Source organism: Haliotis cracherodii, unplaced genomic scaffold (genome assembly GCF_022045235.1).
Source record: "Haliotis cracherodii isolate W230 unplaced genomic scaffold, xgHalCrac1.p SCAF_3, whole genome shotgun sequence".
In the NCBI taxonomy this organism is placed as follows: Eukaryota; Metazoa; Mollusca; class Gastropoda; order Lepetellida; family Haliotidae; genus Haliotis; species Haliotis cracherodii.
Genome location: NW_027266286.1, coordinates 72,693,352 through 72,719,666, shown reverse-complemented (window position 1 = coordinate 72,719,666; position 26,315 = coordinate 72,693,352). Strand labels below are relative to the sequence as shown.

At 39.8% G+C, this 26,315-nt stretch overlaps 1 protein-coding gene across 3 annotated transcripts in view; it reads left to right on the top strand.

Moving 5' to 3' along the window:
• The first annotated feature begins 528 nt into the window (after positions 1-528).
• Positions 529-26,315, top strand: part of LOC139475104 (cGMP-inhibited 3',5'-cyclic phosphodiesterase 3A-like) — a 201,803-nt gene continuing 176,016 nt past the window's right edge. For all 3 annotated transcript variants that reach the window (XM_071258352.1, XM_071258351.1, XM_071258350.1), the window contains exon 1: positions 529-1,818. In XM_071258352.1, the coding sequence (XP_071114453.1) occupies positions 958-1,818 (861 nt within the window). In that variant the 5' untranslated portion in view covers positions 529-957. The remainder of the gene's footprint in view (positions 1,819-26,315) is intronic.

The window sequence follows — 26,315 nt, the reverse complement described above, 5'->3', positions numbered from 1 at the left end:
TCACATGAAAAGGCTAGGCTTGTTTCCTTTTACAACTCGTTAATATATTTTCTAATGTATACCAGACGTTTCTGTATTTAGTTGAGCCATGTTCCGCCCACACCTGTGCCATCATACATCTTATCTCTCCCACGCCCGTGCAGTATCTAATATCAGCAGTATAGTAACGAATTGTCTTTTGAATTAGCTTTACTATCTGCGGATATGACAAGATCCATTCAGTAATGGGAGAGTTAACGCGGATTCGCTGATCGGGGACTTTTGCAGCTCTCGTTTGTGTATCATTACATTTGTGAAAGTATTTTCAGTCATTTCTGCCTCATCAAATCGATGTCATCTATCGAAATGTCGAACACAACTCACGTGTCTTCAAATCAAATATGTACCTTCATATCAAATTTGTATCTTCAAATCAAATCACAGCCAACCTTATGGTTATTTGAATCATCGTCAGCTCCACAACAGCGCTGTTTATATCGCACGTGCTTAGAACGTGACGACATATGTAGGGAGATTTACGGGTGTTACGTTGTTCCAAAGAATGTGTTTGTTTCAACTAGAGAAAACCAAGGGATGTAATAATATGAAAGATACGCAGGAGACATAGCGAATCCATCAGGCCTGGTGGCCGCGAGACCCGAGTTAGTGGAGCGTTCGCTGCTTGCTTCGATCAATGTGCAGCTCGGGCTCACTGACGACAGTAGGGAGGTAGAGTCGGAGCGAGCAGTTGCGTCGCACACCTCGATCATGGCGGGGTGTCAGTGTGCATGTGTATAGACAGCTGATAGACAAGATGTGTATTACGGTTGACACGGAAAGATACCATTTTGCACGAGGAGAAAGTGACATCGGCAGCACAGTGCACGAGCTCCGCTAGGGGGCAAGTTGTACATTTCGTACCCAGGGTTCCTAGCGGCTGTAGTGGCGGAGTTAGCCGGGAAGGGAGTTGGACGCAGTATGATGGCCCTACATCGGCCATCTCAACCCGCGAGACAGGGGTCAAAGAATGACAACGATAAGGAGGAAGAAGACACAGAGAATAACGGATACATTCAGATTTTTGTGAAACCGCTTGAACAAGGCAATTACGGCTTTTTCCTCAGTTGGTTCGGGCTGAGCAACACGAATTTCTCAAGCCATCAACTCGGCGCTCTCTACGGAGTTGGTGTGTTGTTGACCAGTGCAGTCTTCTACCAGTTGCTAAGATGTGATGTTGGATTGTTATTCCAAAGGTTATGTGGTCTAGTTGTTCCCATGTTCAGTATATTATGTGCATTCTACTGGCTGTCTCTGTACTTTCGTCGAACTTGGAGCACTACGAGTGTGTATCTACTGTTTAGTTCATGCTATCTTGGAGAAACACTAGCACAGGTATTCTTACGAGACTGGGGTGCTTCCCACCCTTCCGACCTCACCCCCCAGGCGAGTGTAACCATTAACAGCGTCACCCAGCCATTAGTTATAGTGTTCGTTCTGCTGGCGATCAGCATAGCGAGTGTGTTTTCATCACTCGAAACAATACACAGTGCTGTAGTTATTTTACTTGTCAGTTTCACGCGATTCCTAGCATGTTCCGCGTTAGCAGATTTGCCTCAAGGAATAAGACCCTACGTAGCATATACATGCGGGTTTGCAGGCATACTGGTAGCCAAATACATGGAAACAGTGTTAAAACCCCCTATACAAAACTTTATGACCCAAGACGGGAAAATCCCAGTTATCAAACGTCGACGATCAAGTTCATCGAGTGCTCATGCATTTTCTGCACACAGATCAGCTCGGAGGACATCGCTTCCAGCGCTCATTCAGAAAAGCCAGGTAAGGAACTACATATACTCTATTATACAATGTTGTTGTTGATAAACAGGGTATTTCCGGGATGGTATAAATGCGCTATACAATGCCCCGTCTTCCAAGGTCGACGATTGGAGCCTGGTGTTGATGCTTTTCACCAAGAGCCGTGTAGTAGACCCTCAAAGTTCAAGGTTGGGGTCAGAGCTTACATTGACTACGCATGCGAGTTTTCTGAAAATAAGATCAACTTCTAATAATATGTACACGAAGCTCTCAGGAAAACACACATGCCAAGCTTTTACTATCGGTGACATGTGGTATTTATCTCTCAAGCTCAACTCCAAATGTTGTTGTAATATATCAAATATGCCCCCATGGTTCAACACAACGTTGTTGTCATCAAACAGCGTTGGCCAACTAATTCTGTAATGATAGTTATCTTTGTGAAATATTTAAAGATCTCTCTCTTTCATTGGTGAATTATCAACTGATGATTAGAATGTTAGATTGTAATGATTACATTGTATTGAACTATTCATTGATGATTGTTGAAATGATACATCAGGATTAATTCAGATGATTTATACACAAATTTAAAACCATCAATAAATTACACAATCAAGTTGTTGACAGAAGTACACACTGTATGCAGTGCTACCCAGGGCCATGTTATGTAATAACACTCTGGTTTTAAGGGCACACAATTAGCAATGACCCAGATTACAGTTTGTGATCCCTCCAATCATGCAAATAGAATATTGTTAATTGATTTCATTTACACAATATACCCATACAAACTTTGTTGATTGGTGCATGTGCAAGAACACAAATCATTTATACTATGTTAATGACTAAAATCAACAGAAACTCTATTAAGAAGTCAAGTACATATTATGTATTTTACATACGATATTTTCTTTCCTTGTCCACTTTAATTTTTAACAAAATTCAACGAAAAATAGGAAATGATGCAATGCAATACAATGCCAGTTTTATAAATTATTGTGACAAAGGCGGGTCATTCTTAACAGGACATGAAACTAGTCTGTACATATAAATGATTATATCTTTTAATAAATAATCCATTGCCTGTTTACAACAAATCCTGTTTCTGAAATTGCAAGTGAGAATGCCAGTTTATTACTTGTGAAATGTTGGAACAGGGTTTTCATGTATTGCGTGCACAGTTTATTACCCCAATAAACATATTGGCACGGTATGCAATATAGATTTATATTTCCCTCATGGAGAGAACAAAGTTGTACACTAGGATACAGAAACACTGTTCTTGACATGAGAGAAAATACATATATTATTCAGTCCCCTGTCAGGGGAGTTTGATGGACTGGTTACCTTGTCTGGAAAATATTATCCCCCCCCCCCCCCCCCCCCCCCAAATAAATAACATGAATCTGTTGAAGTAGTTTATGTATGTGTGGTGTATTGTTAGCAGGAGAGTCTGTATCAATGAATAACAGTGTTCAACACATAGGAACAAATTACATCAAGTACACAATTTTGATTTGTGAAAAAGCAGCATCTTTACAGTTTTTAACCAGACCAAATATTTATTGCATGAGTTTGGAGAAGTTGTTTGGTATCACACACGAATAAGTGAAAATTTAAAGTCACGTTGAGTCAGTATTTCAGCCATGTTGTCACAAGAAAGTATGATGTGTGATATTTTAGATCCAAGTCTGTTGAAAAAAGGACAGAAAGGGAACACTGGGATGTATAAAATAGAGTTTCAGGGGAGGTGATTGAAATCGATCATGCTAATATGTAAACTTTCTAATTATTCAATCACATGTTTTTGAAAGAATGCTAGTTTCAGGTATTAGGTCTTCTTAAGTTTGTAACGGGGTAGTTCAAAAGTTTGATGACAGATAAAAACTGATTTCCTTAACATTTCAGACATCATGACCCCCACCCCCACCCCCCTTTAAACCTAAGTATTAAATGTGACATCCTCAAAAGGGTTTTCGGATATAACAACAGAGAAATAAAAAGTATCAATGCGTAAGAGTGGATTTTGATTGGCTCAAATGTTCTTGTATTTCGCCTTGTTTTTCCTATGTTAGTGATGCAGCTTATTTTCAGAGTCAAAATATTACCCCCTACCCCTCACCACTGAAAGAGTTTGGGCTCTAAACTATCCAACATCATACTTTTGAACTGCACCTAAGTGGTTGATTGAAGGATAAAGTCCCCTTGGGTTGCAGCGGTAGTTTGTTTAACAATTTCATTTATTTTGATCTCATGTAAGACATGACGTGAATAGGGCCATTTGAGCAAGTAGACCAAAGAATGAGTCTTGTGTCTTTTCATAGCTCAGTGAACAATAATCCATACGACCACACCAGGGTACCATCCAGGGTTCAAGATTCTGTAATATGCCGGTGGCATGGTTAAACTTGTAATGGACAGTTAATAGAAGTTCCTGGTGCCTGAAGGTGCACAGTTAGAAATCATATATGTTACAAAAAAAATTCTTTGATGATGTGTGTTCCACAAAGCTAGTGATAAATGCTGTGTAAAATGGACATTTTTAAAATGAACATACAAATTCAATTAAAGCACAATGTGATTCACGAATTAAGCCTTGGGTTAGGAATGTTATCGATCTCAATGAAAAGGAAGGAAAACTTTCTAAATTAAATTTCATTGCTCCCTAGATCATGAAGAAGAGACATTCACCAAGTTTGGAGGTGAACCTAAAGTGACTGTTTTGTTGGACCACTTCATTTCCAAACGGCACACCGAAACATCTTAAGGGTGCTCTTTGGCACACTTGACAAAAATACATTTGTCCCTGCTAATGGACAAGTTTGGGCTGGTAGAGTTATAAATTTGGTGCACAGACTATCGCAAGGCCTGACTAGACCCTTCATTGAAAGAGTTTGTTGAAATATGAGATTAGGATTAGTGTGTAATAATCAAGTGATTAGTGTAATCCACAGTGATCCATACTTAAGTCAGTCTTACGCATTAATCCCGACTGAAGATGGTTGTCAGGTACAGCTCCCCTTTCATCATTGTAACAAGCAGGAAATTCACGCCCAAGACATTTTGTCCCTGTTTTTTATTAACTGCTTGTTGAACATAAAGAAATAGCGACATTTCATGGTGTCATGTATAAAGACGTGATGAAATGACTGTATCTTGTGTCAGAGAACATGTTTGGCACTAAAGAGTTCACATGTAAGAACATGGACACCATGTTGTAATTGTTACAATTCTTTATCTGTGACTGATATTTGTGTGATGTTTATTTTTATTTTATGAAAATTATATACCTGTGATGTAATATGACACTGCTTCCAGTGTTAATCTTTACTGTTCACATTTTACGGGTCATGATATATAATGGCCGCCCCTATATGTTTTATTGATGGTTTGTTGTTTGTGGATGTGTAACATGATTCTTCTTCAATTGGTGATTCCAAATTAGTATTTTGAGTGACACCCATTGTTATTCTGTAGGTTACCTTGTTCAGGGGTTAATTTGGAATGAATATTTGGGATTAAATGTTGGTAATATGTCACAATAATTTACTTAGAATATTCGATATACCCCATCTTATATTGTATTACATGTGTTTTACATTGGCTGGATTAGATAGATAGTTTATTTATTGTTTAACTCCCTTCTCAGCAATATTCCAGCTACATGACGATGGTCTGTACAGCAAATCCAGTGATTGACATCATGAGCATAGATCTGTGCAATTGGGATACGGTGACATACATCATGCTGCTCAGAGTAGCATCCTTGGTGAAGATCTGGGTTAGAAAAGGTCTTCAGCAACCCTTGCTTGTTGTAAGAGATGACTAACTGGATCTGGTTCTCAGACTCACTGACTTGATTAATGCATGTCATTGTATCCAAAATGCGTAGACCGATGCTCATGATGTCAATCACTAGATTGAGTTGTCCAGACTCTATTATTTATGGACTGCCGTCATACAGCTGGAATTTTGCTGAGTGCAGCGTTAAACAGCAAACCAACAAGTTGTGTCTGACCTAACCCACTAAAAAAATGGACTATTTATGCACTGGAACATAGAAAATCCTTTTTAACCAAGGTATCTCAATGTGTCATTTCATAACAGTGGGTCAAAATAAGAAGCTGTTTGTTTCAACTGCTCATGAGCACATGTAATAGTTCCCATACTTGTTGGAAGCAATATGGCAGCCATTGGTTGACTTTAGCGTTCATTCTTGCAGAGCCTCCTGGCTGCGCCCTTATCAATGGTTATCAGAACACAAACAGCTTCCTGATCTAGTTACAATTCAGTCGGCTAATACATAGTATTCATTTTACGGTCGTGTAAATCTCCGTGTCCGTCCACGTTAGTCTGTCTGATAAAGCTAGTTATGGTCGGACCCCCAGAAGACGTCCTCAGTGCTCTCACTGATACAACTAGCTGTGGTCGTTATGATAGAGACTCTATCACAAGAGTCTAAGACATGTGCTCTCAGACACAACTAATGTCGCAATAATAGAGCGTCGGTCACAGCTATCAAGCTACCATTCATTCTTTCCGTCATCACTACGCAATGGTCCCTTAAAACCTATCCAGCCCTCCTTCTCAAGTCATTATACAGCGATTAATGAATGATTAAACAACATGATAAAAAACAAGGTCAAAGACATTTTGTCTTGAGTAACCCTTCGAGAGAGAGATAGTCTGTTGTAGCAAGTCCAGTAGGGATTACTGCTCGATTAGTGATTTGAATTATTGATTAGTCCAGACTAGCTTCCTATTGGGAAGAAAACCAGAAATTAGATGTGTAGTAAGTGTTTTTGCTGTGTGGCATTCCAACAATTCTCCACTACGCACTGTTTCCATGTTACAAGGCTAAACACTATATGCTACAATAGGGTTGAGGGAAGTAGAGAATATTGTCTTTGTTGATTGTGTGATGTGTAAACACGGCAGCGCTTCAAGGACCTGGTGGGAGGTCGAAGGTCAAGTTCATTACGTCAGTATGATGCTGTCGGCTCATTTGCGGAGTAAATATGCTAATACTACAAGTTCGCTTGACACTAGGGGATTACGAGTGTGTATTCGCGTTAATCGCATTTATGGGCAGTAGATTTTCCTGAAACACTTATGTCGTCCGAGCAATGACCTGATGCTTCTAGGTGATTGTTTAGGTAGCTGATTGCTTCTCTATCTTCTTAACAGGGGAAGATGATTGATGCAAATATTTGAAACAAAATCGATCGATCTTCTGATCAGCTTTACTGTACTTGGAGAACCTGTGAGATTTGAGATCTATACCAAAATCTGTGCTATTTTTATACAGGGTCATAAACAGAATCTTTGTAATAACCTAAGATCAGTGAATCCATGTTTCTGGAGAGATTGAGAATGTATATGTGGGATGCAGAGTTCGGATGTCTCTGTTTTGATATTAACTATTAACTTTGGACATTTCGATTAGTACCTTACAGAAAAGGGAAGCATAAGTATCCTTTTGTAACTGAGAAAATCTTCTAAACCTCAAAGTTAGAAATTCTGATTGAAGTTTGAACATAAACATTTTGGTACAAATGAAATGGAATATTATTCGAAACATATTCTGTTTCAGCACATTTGGCACTAGAAGCGACAAGATTCATGGGTTTGAGTAATAGAAATATTAGAAGCATTTTCCCATTGTATAATAATGACAGTGAAGGACATCAGGGCCATTTTCAAGGTGTCTGTTTGTGAAAATTTGTGGAATTGACCTATATCTGAACAGGTGGAAACGTGCAGCATATCTAATGTTCCCCCTGGTGTTGTGATGTCTGAGAAGGATCTTATTTATGTTGAAGGGTCATCTGTATTTATTCAAATTAATGTTGATAAGTGATTGATCAACATGGTAAACTCAAGTCTTGAGACCAATATATTATTGATATAAACAGTAACCTTGATGTGGGTAGGCGCCGGTGGAACGCTGATGGAACCGTCCTTCTGTAACCTGTAATGTATGTGAAGATCTTGATGTGTTATGACACCCCACTTGAAACTGATACTAGTTTGGTTTGAATGTTTTGCTGTGTTTAGCAAACTCCTTGAAAATAAATGGTTTGAAGTGATAAGCCGTTTACTATCTCAGACGGAGTTAAGTATTTCTTGTCAATGAGCTCGTGCTGCAGGCTTGTGAAGCAAATTTGAACACACTAGAGGAAGATTTTGAATATTTCAATTTAATGTTCATCAGACAAAACAACACCTGTGTTTCAGGTGACCTGTCTGACCCACTGTTTTACAAATGTGTATTTTAACAACTGGAAACAGCTGCCGAAGAAATCCATATTTTACATTCAGAAAAAATGGGATGTTCGCATATTATCAATGCTACAGCTATTTTGACCTACAAATTCCAGAAACATTGCATCTAGCATCAGTTCTAAACAAGCCATCGGTGTTAAATATTATTGATGTTTTATAGTCAAAACAAAAACCTGGCCCTGTTATCTGTTGGACCATGTTAGCTAAAACAAGTATATTTTGGGGCTCCACACTAAAACCCGAAACATGCTTTAAAATATTAATTGTTCATTGCATCATGTTCTGGCATAGTTGCATTGTTGCGTTGTTGCAAAATAGTAGCATCAGGAAAAGGAAAAAATTGTTCAAATCTTCTTTTCAATGAGCTGTGGCTGCAGGACCTTGAAGTGAAAATGAAACCAAGAGAGAAATTATTTTGAAAATTCCCGTTTAATGTTTGTCACTGTGCCCCCTGCTTTATCGGCTATGCGATATCAAGTATTCATTGCATTATTCTTCATTGGTGTTGCATGTTATAGAAGAGTGATCGGCTTTGGGAGAAGGAAATAATTGTTTTCAAACAAGCTTCATGTAATTATTGACAAACGTCAGCTGATGGACGGTGTTTACAAATACAAATGATTGGAGCATTATGGATGTGGTGTCATCAGGGCTATTGACGAGCCTGCAGACTGTGAGTTGGCTGGATCAATGAAGTGTGGCTGCAGTGCTTGCTGTCAAGCCCTCAGGCTGTCGGGTTGATCTGGGTTATGGTTTTGTACTGATTTCCAACATGCCGACTCAGCAACTTGTCAGTTTATTGGTTTGCTTCTTTCCCTGATTGTGTACTTCCATAGTAGCGCTGATAATCAGCATAGTCTTGTGGCAGCTACTCTCAGAAACCAAATCGGGTCAAAACAAATGATTGACATCAGAGGTAGATATCATGTGTATGTATATCAAACCAGTAAATATTATGTCAATGATTTTAACTTAAGTTTTCGAAAACCAGCCCTTCCAGATTTCCACTGGGCTAGTGTCCCCGATAGTCCCTTGGGCACGCCAGAAACCTATGATTGTGGGTTCGAATCCCGGTTCGCCCCAATTGTTTCTAGGTTTCTAAGCACCATACCCGTGCTTGTGGATGTCACAGAAGTGGTAAACGTCTAAGACCTACATCACTTCAGGCTTTCCTCCCACATTAAGCTGACACGCCGTGATAAAACTGGAATACTGTTAAAAGCGGTCTTAAACCCAACTCACTCACTCTAACCCTGATAGTAGTCTTAGGTAAGTATAGCTCCTATATGTTAGACACAATTCTCTTTGAAATCACAGACAAGAAGTCTGTGGGGTTGTTATGGGCGATGTCCATGCTAATTTGTCTTAAACATGAAGTCTCTGTTCATGTTGGGAGAGTGAAAAATGTTTATTCATATTTTCATATGGATCCCTCCCTTCCTTGTTTGCTGGAATACTGTGAATTATGTTTACCATGAGTGTATGTATATCTCTGTGGTGGCAGTCTGTCAGTGATATTCACAGAGATTATAACCTGGTTCTGCTCCGTCAAGCATGCTGATTAGGAGATAGGGGTATCCCACTGGCTAATGCTTGCCACTTGCCCTAGGGGGTGGTGGCCTTGCAGTGAAAGCATGATGTCGGACAGGTTGTCCATCCAGATCTTTACCACTGTCTATGCTTCTAGTCCCCATGCTAGACACAGTGTATCAGTCTACATCTTTATGTTCATCTGTACTTATTTGTACATCTCAATATTGGGTATATAATAACACTTCATTAAACATCAATATGTGCAACAGTGTTAACACCTATACATCCATTTGTAAAACACTGTATGTCAGTGCTCCTGTCCTTACTTATATATCCCAATGTTAGTTAATATACCTCGATCACATAAAGGACAGATTCTCATGCATTTTCTCGATTTTGTTCCCAACAGTCTACCTCCAAACTTCACTAAAATATTTTGATGCTTTAATTCGATAATTGCATAACCTTTTCTGGTTCTAACAAACTCTTATAATCTCTGTAATTCATTTATTTAACGCTGAATGGCAATGCTCCTGTACTTTCTTGTATATCCCAATATTTGAATAAACATCAATATGTTCAACACTGTAAACACTTCTGTTTGTTAAACATTATGTGTCAGTTCTCATGTAGTTGTTTATTCATAACATTATAAACAGCTATACATGCATATGTTAAACACTGTAGATGATGTACATCCATATTTTACACACTGTATATTAGTATACATCTTTGTATTAAAATGTACTTGTTTCAATATAAGTATATCAGAACATTTAAGTAACCAGTTATACAACCATACGTTAAACACTCTAAATATTGTCCATCCATACATTTAACACTGTACATATTGCCCATCCATACATTAAATACAGTAAATATTATCCATCCATACATTTAACACATCTACCATCACAGTATCACCCATCCATCCATCAATCAATCAATCATATTACTTCCATCTACCATCACAGTATCACCCATCCATCCATCAATCAATCATATTACTTCCATCTACCATCACAGTATCACCCATCCATCCATCAATCATATTACTTCCATCTACCATCACAGTATCACCCATCCATCCATCAATCATATTACTTCCATCTATCCATCATGGTATCTATCTGTCATCCATCCATCCATCAATCAATCATATTACTTCCATCTATCCATCATGGTATCTATATGTCATCCATCCATCCATCAATAAATCATATTACTTCCATCTATCCATCATGGTATCTATATGTCATCCATCCATCCATCAATCAATCATATTACTTCCATCTACCATCCCAGCCAGTATCACCCATCCATCCATCAATCAATCATATCACCTCCATCTACCCATCATAGCATCCTTCTGTCCATCCATCCATCACAGTATCATCTGTCCATCCATCCATCACAGTATCATCTGTCCATCCATTCATCACAGTATCATCTGTCCATCCATCACAGTATCATCTGTCCATCCATTCATCACTGTATCATCTGTCCATCCATGCCTGTTTCCATCTCTCTCACCTTGCCTGACATTTGTTTAGTTGTCATCCTTAATAAAATATTTACTCAGATGGATAATTACCAAAAAATAGAGCAGAATAGTTTTAGATAAAATAATTGATCCTTGGTAAAATGCTTTGCTCTTTGTTCTTGTTTATGTCAGGTACTCTTTCACCTTGGCAAATATAGTGGAGTCAGTTTGTATGTTTAATTATTGACTGGGAGACTGTGTGGAATGAGTGTATATCTACAGATCAACTCAGGGTGCTGGTGATAGAGCTTAGCACGCTGCTTCATCAATATCTCATGTGTAGGTGATACGATGTGTTATTGCCATGCTCTGCAACCCTCCTGGGAGATGATGATATGTCAGCATGCAAACACTCCTTTTCAAGTGTTGCATTATTGTCAGAATTATGAAAGTAAGGCATTATATAATTTTTTAGTTGCTTACGAGACAGACCGACAAGAAAGATGAAATTCTAAAAAAATAAAGACTTATGACAAAAAAATTTTTGTAGCTCTGTTTTACAATTAGGTGAAATGAGAACAACACACCGCTAATACGTTTAGAAATCTCTATTCAAACGAAAATGAAGCATTATTATCTTGTTATGACAAAGTCTCCTGTTTTTGATTCCCCACATGGGTACGTACAATGTGAGAAGCCCAATTCTAGTCTCCTCCGTCAAACTATGACTCATATTGACTCTCATACTGAAAGATATTTATGATACAAGGAGGTTTGAACCCTTTTCCTTCCATTTATTAGTACCAGAATGTTTTTGGGGATCATCAGTACCGGTGCTTAAACACACCTTCTTGAAGGCTGTACTTCTCTAGCCATGTCCAAATTGCCAACAGTTTAGTAATGCACTTCCGATGTGTTTGACACTAATATCTTTCACAGGAACCAGGTCTCAGGCAAGTAGCATTTTGGAATAATTTGTAGCTTAGCGATTACCTGGTTGTTTTTTTTCTTAACGTTGCTGAGGTGTTGAACATGAAGCTTGGCATTTGTCAGACTTGTCAAAATGACGGCCCAGAATATAAGGCTTCAATGGATGGGAACAACGTTTATGTAATGTATTCTGAATGCAACACAGTGTGTTTTGTGTAGTTTTGAAACAAAACATGAAGCTTGGCTGCAAGTCTGTTTCACTAATTCTTTGTTGATGGGATCTTTCATGCCGGGGGCCCCAGTAGACATTGTCTAACTATACTAATAAGTTTGACATGTGCTAATGTACTAGACAAGTGCTTCAGACGGAAAAGGTGATCTGTCAAAAAAATATTATCAATTAGGAAACTGTTTCCTGTGTGGAAAATGTTTTGCTATTTTTTGAGTGAGTATTGACTGCTTAAATTTTGATGGAAATGATAAGATACTGTTACGAACATGGATAGTTGTTAGGATGTATGTTTATATGTTTATCCTGTAATGGGGAGGTTTCTCAGCAGAGCAAAGCCAACAGGTAAAAAGGGTAGCTGTTAGGGTCATTTTCGGATAAATATGCAAATATATAATGTCTGGTAGGTACTACTTCCAGTGTTTACAAACAAATATGACCATCAGCAATCGAGGCAGATGTTCGGAGACCTGGACAAATTACTAGGATATTGGTTGTCATTGTCAAAATAGTAATGTAAGATACTGAAAATTGGTGTCTAAAAGTGGCCTTGCACAAGTGTTTGAAACTTGAGAGATAAAATTGTGAAGAAATTTAGTGATTTTCAGTTCCTCTGCATTAAGCTATTTGTGTGACAACCACTCCCAGCCCCAGTTTATTGAGTCACAACTTGAAGTAATAGGAATACCTCTGTGTGTAGTTATACACATATAAAGCAGAATCTGTTTCCATGGAAACTTCATGCAGAGTTTCTCCACTGCATTTGTACTTGATTTACCAGAGTAGCTTAGACAAGGATATGTTTACTAGACCAACACAGGAAGTTGAACGATCAGTGTGACAGTGTGTTTTTGTCTCAGAGAGATGAAATAGTTTCCTGCAGTACATAGTCAAGGATAACTAATGTCTTTACTGTTCAGCAAACAGGAGGGGGACATAATTAAATAGCTCAGACCTGGTGTTTGCATAATAGTTGATGTCAAGTTGTTATGGCAATATTGATACTGTGATATGTAAAATCCAGTGATTATGTGATCCAAGCTTTGAGTGTTATTTATATTCAGATTCAGGTGGGGATAGTAATAATGTTTAGAAGCAATCCTTCAGGTGATGTCCAGTTGTGATTGAATTATTTCAAACCAATCTTTCAAGTAATGCAAAATTCCCATCTTTCCGGTCAAGTTCAGTGATCATGGAATTATTTAGAACAATCTTTCAGGTGAGATATATATTCCAATGATTCCATTGATATTTAAGATGAGAGTATCAGAGTATGTTTTATGGATGTGCCCATTGTCTGTCTTTGGCAGGGATGTTCCTATAGCATGAACCATCACAAATTGCCTACTCATATGGCTACTGACTGTGACTGCCTTATCACAAGAAAAGTTTATTGTTTTGCGCAAACCATTGGGAATTGGCTGTCCAACCAATGCTGATTCAAATCCTTCAAACACCATTTTGTTTGTTTGTTGTTTAACCCACACTCAGCAATATTCCAGGTATATGACGGCGGTCAGTAAATAATCGATCCTTTTAGTCGCCTCTTAAGACAAGCATAGTCACCTTTCGTGGCAAACATGGGTTGCTGAGGACCTATTCTAGCCCGGATCTTCATGGGTCATTTTGTTTGTCTGCTCACACATATTGTATGAAGTATATCAGTCTAGTTCATGAATGCCCTAATTACATGGCCCCATGTCACACATGGCGCTTCTTAGAACGTCTAGACCGACATTGAACATGGGCTCAGGATAAGCCCCTCTCTAGAAATCTAGGATTACCTCCGTGGTCTTGTGGACCGAGTGTCTGTCCAGAGAGTGGAAGGTCTGTGCTTCCATCCCTGGCCTTGTCATACCAAAAGACGTTAAAAGATGGAACTTGTTGTTTCCCTGTCTGGCGCTTGTCATAAAGGGGCTTAAACAAGGACTGGTCGCTTGGAGTCGTGTACTGTGTCTGAGTGGGGCATCCATGTTAAACTGTGGCATTGTATCTCAGTGGGCTAAAACTATAAGACCAACGTTGTCTGAACTCTTACAAGCAGCCGCACACACACACACGCACACGCACATGCACACACACACGCACACGCACATGCACACACACATGCACACGCAAACACACATGCACACACACACACACGCACACACACACACGCACACACACACACGCACACACACGCACGCACACACGCACAGCATTACATAAGTGCAGTAATCTTGAACATGACGTTAAACCTCATTTCACCTCTCCTCACCTCACCTCTAAGTCCTGTGTTATAGTAATATTTAAAATCCAGTCTTGCAGGTGACATTTAAAGTCCAGGAGTTATAGTATTATTCGAAACTGATCATTCATGTGAGATTTTGAGTAGAGTTTATTATGAGTCTATCTTCAGCGGGATTCTCCTGTATAGCTGCTCCTTTCCAGGCTCTTGTGACGCACTCAATAATGAAGGTAACCTCAGGAATAAAACATCTGTGGAGCACCTTAAAAGTCTTTACAAACCACAAACACTTTAACAAAGACAAGGAAGGATGTCCATAGCTGTATTATATTTAGGAATGACTTCAATCGGCGTGTTCACGCAGTCACCATTCACAGGTGTCGTGCGGAGAGAGAGGCGCCCATGACTTTCAATGTCAGAATTGACGTCAGATATTAGAACTTACAATAGAGCGATATTTGATTTGAATTTTTATTGCCATTTTTTGTGATCAAAGTTGAAAGAATTATTTGTGCCATTTTCAACACTGACCTAGATGTGGGTAATCCCATGTAACTGCATGGAGTTTTATCAAGGGGAAGTGTGTATGAAGTTTAACCTAACTGGTCACATTTCCAAGTTTTAGAATTTATGGTTTTGAAAATGGATTTAAGTTGACAGATCTCATTGTTAGGAGGTCACTAGTGTTGTAATTGTTGAAAAGATTCTAGACCAAAGTTCTTTTTACCTGTGTTGCGGTTTAGACTTTCAGTTAGTTGTTGGGGAAATATTTTCGTGTTGTGGTTTTGATGGAAACAAATATGGTGTATAATAAACTGATGATAATACCCAAAATAATCTTTGGGAAGCACAAAATATGATTAACTTGGGATGTTAGTGAGTTTTATATTTCTTTGTTGATAGTGTCTGTTGACCTATTCACACAAGCTCTGCTTGTGACTTGTCTCCCACTCCGTGATATTGATGGAATATTGCTAAAAGCAGTGTTAAACCATACTCACTCACTGCATGTGAAAGGGGTGAGTGAGTGAGTGAGTGAGTGAGTGATTGTCGGCTTTTATGATGCATCAGCAGTTTTGTTTTGACCTATTCACACCACCTCTGCCTGTGAAATCTTGGAGCAAGTATATGAGTGAATGTTTCCATTAATGCTGCATCAGCCGTATTGTTTTAACCTATACACACCAGCTCTGACTGTAAGTAGGTTATTATGGCCTGCCAGTAGAATGTGACTAACAAGGACATGCATCAGTGATGAAATCGGATGTTGGTGCGGAGCAAGGGTTCCCCTGGTTGTGATTTCTGGTCACAATAAACCAGAGATCTATGCAAATCGGGCGCTAATTTCCCTCGAGATAGCCTGGTCCTCCTGCTGGTGTATACAGCCCGATCATCACGAAGACAGTGATACCATGGCCCGGCATCTCACAGATTGAATTGATGGTCCCAGAGTTGCAACATGACCCATCCTGCATGGAATATTACATCAACAGACAATTGGGTGGCTGGAGGCATCGTAACCTGCCTACAGCAAGTGAAACGATGGACAGTATTGTCAGAAATTGGTTGGGACGGTGAACTGATAACTTAATAATGTGAAAAGGATGTTTTATGCCATTTCACGGACACATCCAGAGAGGAAATTGATGATTTCAGAAGTGTGGGTTATTTTCCTGTGAAGGGAATGCGTTATAATTCAGTGTATTCCATGGCTTAAGTGGGGACCAGATTTGATTAATTTGAAGGTGCTTATTACAGTCTTTGATAGGCTTTTAGAAGCTTGGAGGCAGGTGGGCGGAACACTTTCTGGATTAAAGCATCCTTTTGTTCATGCTGAGGATTTTGTTTCCTATTCCATGTGTACTTAAGTAGACACAATTTATGGATAACAACTTCTTTAATACTGTAATCCCTCTTATGTATGCAATTGTTGTTAGTGTTAATCCTCTACTGTTAATCCTCCACCTACTATATATATTCAGTACAATGTCCCTCATTCAGTCTCGCTTGACAATGGTATAAGGATCTATACCAAAACATCGCCTTTACTGTATTAAAGAAGTTGTTATCCATAAATTGTGTCTACTTTGTCATCCGTCAACTTCTAAGTAATGCCTATCAGACGATTCATCCATATGTTCTTTTTTTGTTCATTTCCTCAATCGCAGACTGATATTTAAATGAAAAACAAAATCTTTTGTTTGTTATGTTGTCTTTAGTATATGATATAAAGGAGCCTAGGAAAGGTTTCAATTGAAATGAAGCAATCGAGGCTTGGCAAAGACTTGGGTGTTTGGGGATCTTTATGCTTCAGGGTCTGTTTGAGAAACTAGTTTTCTACAGGATTTTGCACCTATGTATCCAATAAGGTACTGAAGCTCACTGAAGGAAATTGCTTGAGTTCTCTTTCATAAGCAGTGGACTGCTGCAGTCAGCAATATTACTGCTGTATCATGGCAACCGGGAGGATCTATCTGTTTGGTTTTTTTAAATATATAAAATATGTTCGATTCCCCACATTGGTACAATGTGAAGAGCCCATTTCTGGTGTCCCCCCTTGTGATATTGCTGGAATATTGCTTAAATACGGCATAAACCCATACTCACTCGCTCTCTATACAATCACAAGTATTTTATGTAACCTTATACAGAGGTGTATTAAGGGTACTGTGTTGCAGTGTACTGATATTATTACAGTAATGCTATAAGTAGTGAAAACATCACTCGTGTCTTTTTATATCGGCTTAAAATATATGTAGTTTTCTTTTGTTGAAAGGCAAATAAGATTGACACAGTGTGGCACAGAACTGCTTGTGTGTCATGTGTTTATTATTAAAACCCTTAGGGGCATTGACAGAGGTAGTCTTCCAAGTACTGTACAGCTTGTCAATAGAGTATAAAGATTACACAGACTGATTGTGTTCACATGTTCATATCGACTTCAGGGTATTACAAACATTTATGAATCATAAATGGTGTTTATGAAGATCATACAGACTCAATAAAATTCAGTTTATGTGGTTCATAGAGGCAGACAACTTTCCTCATATGCCAAAAGATGTGAATTCTTTGATATAACATGTTATTGGAGATATAATTGAATAACAAAATTGTGAACCGACTCAAAATTCATCCAGTAGGAAATAATTCACGATTCTTGACCCAATCAACTAAGTGTTAGTTGTTTTCTGTCTGGATGGTAGCTATCTTTGAAAGAAGGTGTGAATACAAGAGGTTTTATCTTGTAGACTGCGGAAGTTTACCACAATGGTGTACGAGGGGATGAATTGAGGATGAAAGATTTACATTACTGTAATTATCTTAGTTTGTTGAGCCCAGGAAATGAATGGATTATTTCCGAACTTGACGTCTACAAATGTCTGGTTAGATAGATGTTGTGAGGAGTGTTTGCTTGCTTCTTTTCATAATTCTAACCAGACAGTCTCGCAGCTCGAGTTGTGAACCAGGCATTGTCTGTTGTAAATAATAATATACATGTTGAGGCTTCGCTTCCGCTGTAGCCTGTGTCTACCATTGTTCCCTTGACATGAAATTGGAAACAGAATTTGGGCAATAGAATTATTTTTTTCCCTTTTTGTTTCCTTTAATATATGTCAATTTGATTTGAATGGTGAGATGGCGTGTGTTTGTGAGAGCATACCATTAGTAAGTGGCTGATGGTGGTGAGATGGCGTACAGCACGTAGGTTTTGTAGAACTTTTTGAGATGGCGTGTTCTTGTGAGTTTCTGAGCACGTTGCAGGTTTTGTAGAACCTTTTGAGATGTCGTGTTTTTGTGAGAGCACAGTTCACGCCCCCGATTCCCCAATGTCAGTGAAATAAAGCAAGTATTTTCCAACTATTTGGCCAGTTACCCATTTCATCATGAAGAATATCAATTTGTCGATGTTCAGGAACTAAGTCCTGCAGCAAGTTGAGATCGAACTCTGTGAACACAGAGACTTTCCTTGGTGAACCAGAAATCAATCAACTTTCTGTCTGCGCCTCAGTTCTTTGCACATTAAATAGGTTGTTATGAAAATGGATTATTTGTAGGACTTAATGTTGTCAAGTGGTCCTGACATCTTGATTTGAAAATTTTATATTAGCAATGAGGCCCCCTGTACTCAACTTACTGTGAACAAACAAGGATGACTCATTTTTAATTTCTTTTATGTTGTTGTTTAACGCTGCACTCAGCAATATTCCAGTTATATGATGCGCTCTGTAAATAATTGTATCCGAACCAGACAATCCGCTGAGACTATACTTGACCATGAGTGAGTGAGTGAGTTTGGTTTTACGCCGCTTTTAGCAATATTCCAGCAATATCACGGCGGGAGACACCAGAAATGGGCTTCACACATTGTACCCATCGAACCCAGGTCTTCGGCGCGACGAGCGAACGCTTTAACCACTAGGCTACCCGACCGCCCCTACTTGACCATGATCCTCGCAATTGAGATACGATATGCATCAACCAAGTCAGCGAGCCTGACCACCCAATCCCGTTCGTTGCCTCTTACGACAAGCTTAGTCACTTTTTACGGCAAGCATGGGTTGCTGAAGACCTGTTCTACCCAGGAATCTTCACGGGTCTGGGTGACTCATAACAAGGCTCATCTGAAATATATCTTGGAACAAAACATAACTATATTACCCTTAAGTTAATAGCACCAAAATAAATGGATGACTCAGTCTAAGTGTTATGACTGTCATTGTTATTGGAACAATGACAGTTGAAGGAGGGGAACCCTGCTGCTACCATTAGTATATTGTTGAGTATTGGGCCATTTAAATAAATCACCTTTGTCAGTACTCATGATATCTATATTCTATGCAGACTACCAAGTAAACTGATGCTTCACCTTTCAAAGGGAATCTAGACTTGTATTGTTTGGCAAATTGGAGCAGACTGACCTATGCTTCAGACTCTGGCCTCTGAGCTGCAATATTGCATATAGACAGACTGGCTCGCTCACTCACTCACTCTCACTCACTCACTCACTCACTCACTCACTCCTCACCCACCCACAAACTCACTCACTCACTCACTCACTCACCCACCCACCCACCCACTCACTCACTCACTCACTCACTCACTCACTCACTCACTCGTTATTGATTCCCCTTATTATTTCAAAGCAATGTCCCAGTTCAACACATACCACTAATTATAACATCCACTCACAGCCTGGGAATAAGCACCAGACAGACCAGATAATGCTTTGAAAAGTTCACGTTGCTGTAAGAGGGTGACATCCCCACCTTTAGTGTCAAGTATTTTCGTGGCAATCAAAATGAATGGCGCAGCTAACACATGACACAGGTCTGTTTGAAGATGCAGACAAAGGAAGATGAAACTCCATCAATAGCAAGATGGAGATACTGCGTCGCCATTGCTATCATTCATGTGGGGCCTATATACTGGGGTGTGCGCGAGGTGTTATCACATCTCTGTGTGGAACCCATCATGACGTCAGTAATGTGTGGCTTGTGTCAGGCCTGACTGGTTTCACCTGCATCCTGTGCTTGTTCCGCTTCAGTGGGTTGCCATATCTGAGCTCGACTGTTCATGCTCGAGCAACTGTCTATAGCTTGTGACGTAAGCGGCAAGCAGCTCACAATAGTTTCATAGTCACTTGATTATACTGATCTCAAAGCGTTAGACTTAAATGGCCAACAGACAGATGAATTACAATTTCCTTTTTCATCATCCTCACATTTACAATATTGGTTCACCGACATTACATACACCTGACTGTTGGACTTTGATTTGAACACCCACCAACACACGAACCATTAACAGACCTGTTCATTTACCCTGTGGGGCGGTTGGCTTGCGGTCCCTCCATTGGTGTGTCCTGTCAGTACAGTGCAGTGGGGAGAGTTTGAAGTTTTATGGTCAAGATGGTGCATTGTAGTCCTTTCTTTACCTTCTGGGTGCTGGGGTGGCCTAGTGGTTGAAGTGATCTCTTGTCACGACGAAGGCCTGGGTTTTATTCCCACATGAGTACAATGAAGCCATGTCTGGTGTCCCCTGCAATGATATTACGGCAATGTTGCTAAAATTAATGTAAACCCATACTCATTCACTTAGTCACTACATCAAGCGTTTGTATTGACTGTGTTTGCGTTTAGAATGTTCTATTACCAGGAACAATCAAAATGGACTTGATTGTCTTCTGGATTATGTCCTTTTAGTTTTTTATGAGCTACCCAATCTTTGGTTTGAAAGGAAAATCAGTGTACTAGAATATCTATGCCTTGCCAGGACATTCAGCTCATCTTGTGTGCATCAATATATGTTGAAAGCAGTAAAGCAGGAAGTGAGGGTACGGCTGACGGCAGACATGCGTACCCTGAGGATCCCTGATTACAGGTTGTTGGTGGTACTGATGACATTATGATGATGATTTATGATCTTCTGATTTCCCCTTAAATAGAAAGTAAATGTATGTATACTTGTTGAACATGTTTAAATGTTGAGACATTTATCTGTGGGCAGTTAGGAGTGTTCTGCTCAGTAACACTGAACCAGTTTCCAACAGTCTAACATCCACTATAGTAGAGCTGGGATGAGTCCAAATTTAATACCCGGGTACCGGATACCCTATTACCCGACCCTACCCTGGTACCGGACACCCTATTACCAGACCCTACACAGGTACTGGACAGCCTATTACCCGACCCTACGCAGGTACCGGACACCCTATTACCAGACCCTACGCAGGTACCGGACACCCTATTACCCGACCCTACGCAGGTACTGGACACCCTATTACCAGACCCTACGCAAATACCGGACACCCTATTACCCGACCCTACGCAGGTACTGGACACCCTATTACCCGACCCAACGAAGGTACTTGACACCCTATAACCCGACCCTACGCAGGTACCGGACACCCTATTACCCGACCCTATCCAGATACTGGACACCCAATTACCCGACCCTACCCAGGTACTGGACACCCTATTACCAGACACTACGCAGGTACTGGACACCCTATTACCCGACCCTACGCAGGTACCGGACACCCTATTACCTGACCCTATCCAGGTACTGGACACCTTATTACCCGACCCTACCCAGGTACTTGACACTGTATTACGCAACCCTACCCAGGTACCTGCTGTAGTTCACAAGAGTTGGGTACAAAATTTTTGAATGGAAATTGTATTTCCGCAACTATGTCGACACGCGTATACTACATGCAGATCATGCAAACACTGAAGTTGAATGTAGCTTTATCTTTACTCAATCATATGAAAGTCAGAAGGAATGCGTGCATAGTCCGAGTCAGAATGCGAACATCAGGGACTTGTATAACTATGGAGTTTTATTGTTATTGTCATTAAACAGTATCTATCACGACTATGTTGATGCATACTTTTTTGGCATGGATTTTTTTAGGACAGGTAGAAATACCAATGTCTGCACCCCCTACCCCAACCACCCACCTACCCCCAGATGCAGCCCTATATCAGGAACCACGGTGCTGATGGTCGGTCATCTAAACAGTGCCCCATACAGTGAGTCAACAATAAGCCATTAAATCATGTACATATATATGATTGATTGGACACATCACTGCCCTTGCATTGTAATAGAATATACTAATACTACTCTTCTCTTTTTGCCATCCTCATGTGGAAATATTTTTGTAATCCTTGTATTAATGGGGCGGTTGTGAAGCCCTGTGGTTAAAGTGTTCGATTTCCACAAGGGTACCATTGTGTGAAGCCCATTTGAAGTGTTTCCCAATTTTGATTTTGATTGAAAAACCATACTCACTTACCCTCCCCTTGTAAAAGTGCAGCTGCCTGATGTCTGACAAGTACTGAAGTGTGAATGATCTAGCTAGAGAGGTAGCTAGATATAAAATAATCATTTCTTCTAAAGTAGATCTGTAAGAGGCACACCTACTTGACTGAACGAGTATTTCATTGCTACTTCATTGAAGTAAGCTGTTATGAGAAAAATCAGTTCATTAATCTTGCATCTCACATGGAACTAAGTCCAGCATGAGATCAGGTTGATTCAATATGTGTTTTACAAATCTAAGGGATAGTGGCATAGATTGGGTGCAAGGGTTGGTCGATTATATCGTCATAGGAACTGGTGGACAGGAGCTCTTCAAACTGATGAGGTAAAAAGTGGAGAGGTCTGTTGATTGGAAGGAAGGACTCGAGATTATGAACAAATTGCCTTGCTTTATCTCCTCCTTTAAATTGTTGTCATTAATTAGAGAAGTTGTGGAGGTGAATTCGTAAAGCCTACACCCGTCCATTGCCCGTCCAGAGACCTTGATCAGTCTGAATAATGTGGAGAGTCTTGGAGGACTTGTCAGAGAGGTTTCTGATTGGACAGGGGATTGAGTCCCAGCAGTCTGATTGGTTAATGGTTCCGAAACTGCTTTCTGAGGATTGATTCCTGGTATTTCCATTTTGTAGATGAGTGGAAAGACTATATTCCAGACAACTGCTTTTTGTATTGATTATTTTAAGTTGGGAGAGTTCTGATGAATCGAACTGAAGGAAACAGACTGAAATAGTTTGTAAAATGTTATCAAAATGTATGTGAAAACTTCAACACAAGTTTGAAATCATTGTTGAATCAGGAGTACTGGGTGTTAAGATGCATTTAATCCTCAGAAGATTAATATCAATAACTGTAGATAATTCGGGTAGATAAGGGCGCTGGGGCAGTGGTTAAAGTGTTCTCTTGTCTCACCTAATACACGGGTTTGATTCCCCACACCTGTACAATATGTAAAGCACATTCTTGGTATCCTCTACTTTATTGCGAGACTAAAGGGGGCATAAAGCTATTCTCGCTTACTCTAGGTAGCTGCTCAGTTGATCAGGAATCCAAAAATATACAGACATCTACATTAATTACAGCAAAGTCCCATTACTGTATGTTATGACTTTCTCCTCATGAAGATTCCATATTAGAACTGGGCCTTGTTCCGCTAAGTGATCTTAGCGCTGAGATGATTTTAACAGCCGTATATCATTGTAGTGCTAAAACTTCTTTGTAACCTGTACAGGACCTAAGAGGCAAATTAATGGTTTGGGTGGTCCAACTCTGACCTGGTTGATTGCATATCTTCATTGTGGATCAGACAGCCTCCGTGGTCTAGTGGTAGAGTGTCTGCCCAGAGAATGAAAGGTCCGGTATTCACGTCTTTCCCACAGACATTAAGAGATGATACTTGTTGTTACCCTGCCTGTCGCTTGGCATTAAGGGGATAAAAGAAGGACTGGTTGGCTCGGAGTCAGTATACTGTCTGTATATGGCATGGTATCTCTGGGCTGGTGCTATTATATCAGCATTAGTCCTGACTAGTACAAGCAGCAACACACACCCCTTTTCACCTCGCCTCATTGTGGATCATTGCTCATAACATCAACCACTGGATCAGACACGATTATTTACAGGGTGCCGTCATGTAGGGGGAATATTGCCGAGTACCGCATTAAACAAACAGACAAACAGTCCAGGGAGACAGAGAACAGCATATGCCTCATGGAGAACCGTACATTGTCGTCATGGGACCCAAAGTTTTGGGATTCCAACAACCTTATTCTCATCACCACAGCTTTGCCAGTGGAAATCAGTCTACATTTCAACGCATGGTGTCTGGGATATGGCCTCTGAGGAACCACAGTTTAATGTGCAGAGTTGTGTCCCTTAGCACTCAGGATCTGCTTGTGGTTTGAATCCCATCTGAGACATGATCTTTGGTTCGTTATCACCAGATCTGTGACCCAAACACAGACTTTGGACTTCTTCTCACATCAGTAACACCCACAATAATATTGTTGCAATAATGATTTTCAACTCCAAATCAATCTTTTATTTTTATCGTTGACTTGAAAAGTGTGAAGGTTTCTTTGTCAGATCAGCATCTGAAAAATGTGAAGCTTTTGTACAATTTGCATGCTCATCAGCAGCCTCAAATACATGAATAGTTTTGTTTCAAGATGGTGGAGTGTTTGATTTTGACAGTGTTATTTTTTAGATTCTTTTTTCACATAGTAAGGTCCTTGAGACGTGTGATTTGCACAGGATGGTTGAGGTGACACAATGTTCCATGCAATTAAGCCAGTGTAATATCTACATCCTTGTCTTCATGCCTGCCATGCACTAACTAAATACAAACCAAACTGTATTTACTATTCACATTTCCTACATGGGTCACATTGACGTCGCCTTGTGTGTTGATCAGCAGATGAATGGAGAGATGTCGCCCACAGGAGCCCTATTGTTTAACACTCTTTACGCTACACACCATAATGGGCAAGAAATTGCTGCCAAATTGAAGACAAATTTACAGGGAAATTAACAAAATTCTTACAATATTCTTCCTAATTTGCATGATGTAGAACCATGCATGGCTGTGGCTGAATGGGCAACCGTAGGGAGGAGCAGCCATCTTGTTTACTGAGAAAATTGGTTTGAGAATGTCGTATTCCATTTTCTACATTCTGGATTGTGTCAAAAAGAAATGTGTTGACTTCCGCTGAACACAAGTTCCTATTGAAAACTGCACATCAAAACAAACTTTGCACATTTGAACACAACCCTTTGGTAAAGAGTCACTTTGTATGGTGAGGGCAAGCAGAGATGCCATGCACATCACTGCAAGGATGTTTTTACCTATGTTCGAGTTTGAATCTCAGTTAACATATTTACACGGTGCCCATAGTAGAGAGTGTTTTATAAATCACTGTAAACCTTAAGTGCTTGTTGACACTCTTTTGTTTGACTACAATTGGGAAAAAGACGTTTGTATATTTGTGGAAACACTTGTTTTCGAGTGGATCCATGGTTGATGTTAGAAATGCTTTTCAAGTTTCTTTGCTCATATTGGCGATTCAGAACTGTTTTGAAGCCTCCGCCATTGTCAATAATTAGTTGACATTTTCTAGATCCTGAAGGGGCTCTGGAAGTATTGTCCCTATTGCAGCTATTTCGACAAGGAAAGTTTAAAGATTTCAATTTCAAAGCAGTCTCACTGTATCAAATTCGCATCGGTTGTAGTTGTTAATTTTATTTTTTTGGCAGATCTCATCATGCTTTCTGAAAGTCACTAATTACAGTTTCCAGGTATTTGACTGAAATGTGTTTTTTGGCACTCAAAAACATTTTCTCCAGTTTCTCCAGCGCCTACGGCAGGATTTCAGGATTCCATCACCGAACCCATCACACCAACTGATGAGCATGAATTCATTGAATTTTCTGCTCCATATGCTGTTAAACATTAGAAAAGGATTTTGGAAGGGAAACCTGGCCCAGGGTTTATTTCTGCACACATAGCTTCAAAAAAGTGAACTTTGATACTAGTTTTTATTCTTGGTTGAGTTTTTGTGACAAGGATCAGTGTCGGAGCTCCGGCTTGCAATAGACAACAAATATGTTTGCCAGCGTATCTGATAGATGGAATGTCTCTCCGGTTCTATATTACCATATTCACAAGTTGGGAAGTACCATTTACCCCATTGAGACTTCTTCTTTTGTGGCTCATGATCTGCTCGTTCTGACGTCACTGTGTCTGTAGCAGATTTAGTATAAAGCGGTTCTGTTGCCATGGTTGGGATTGAATTTCTTGTCTTCAGTGGTCTTTTGAACAAATGTTTCACCCAGCAATGATTACTAGTTTATGTGAGGTATGGGGTCTGAAGGTTGCATAGTTGGCAGCTGCATCTGAAGGTGTGCCATTACAGTGGTGTAATAGTTATTGTTTAAAACCAACCTCAAAGTCACTGTCTCTCAATGATATGTAAAACCCCACACCATTGAAGTCACTGTCTCTCAAT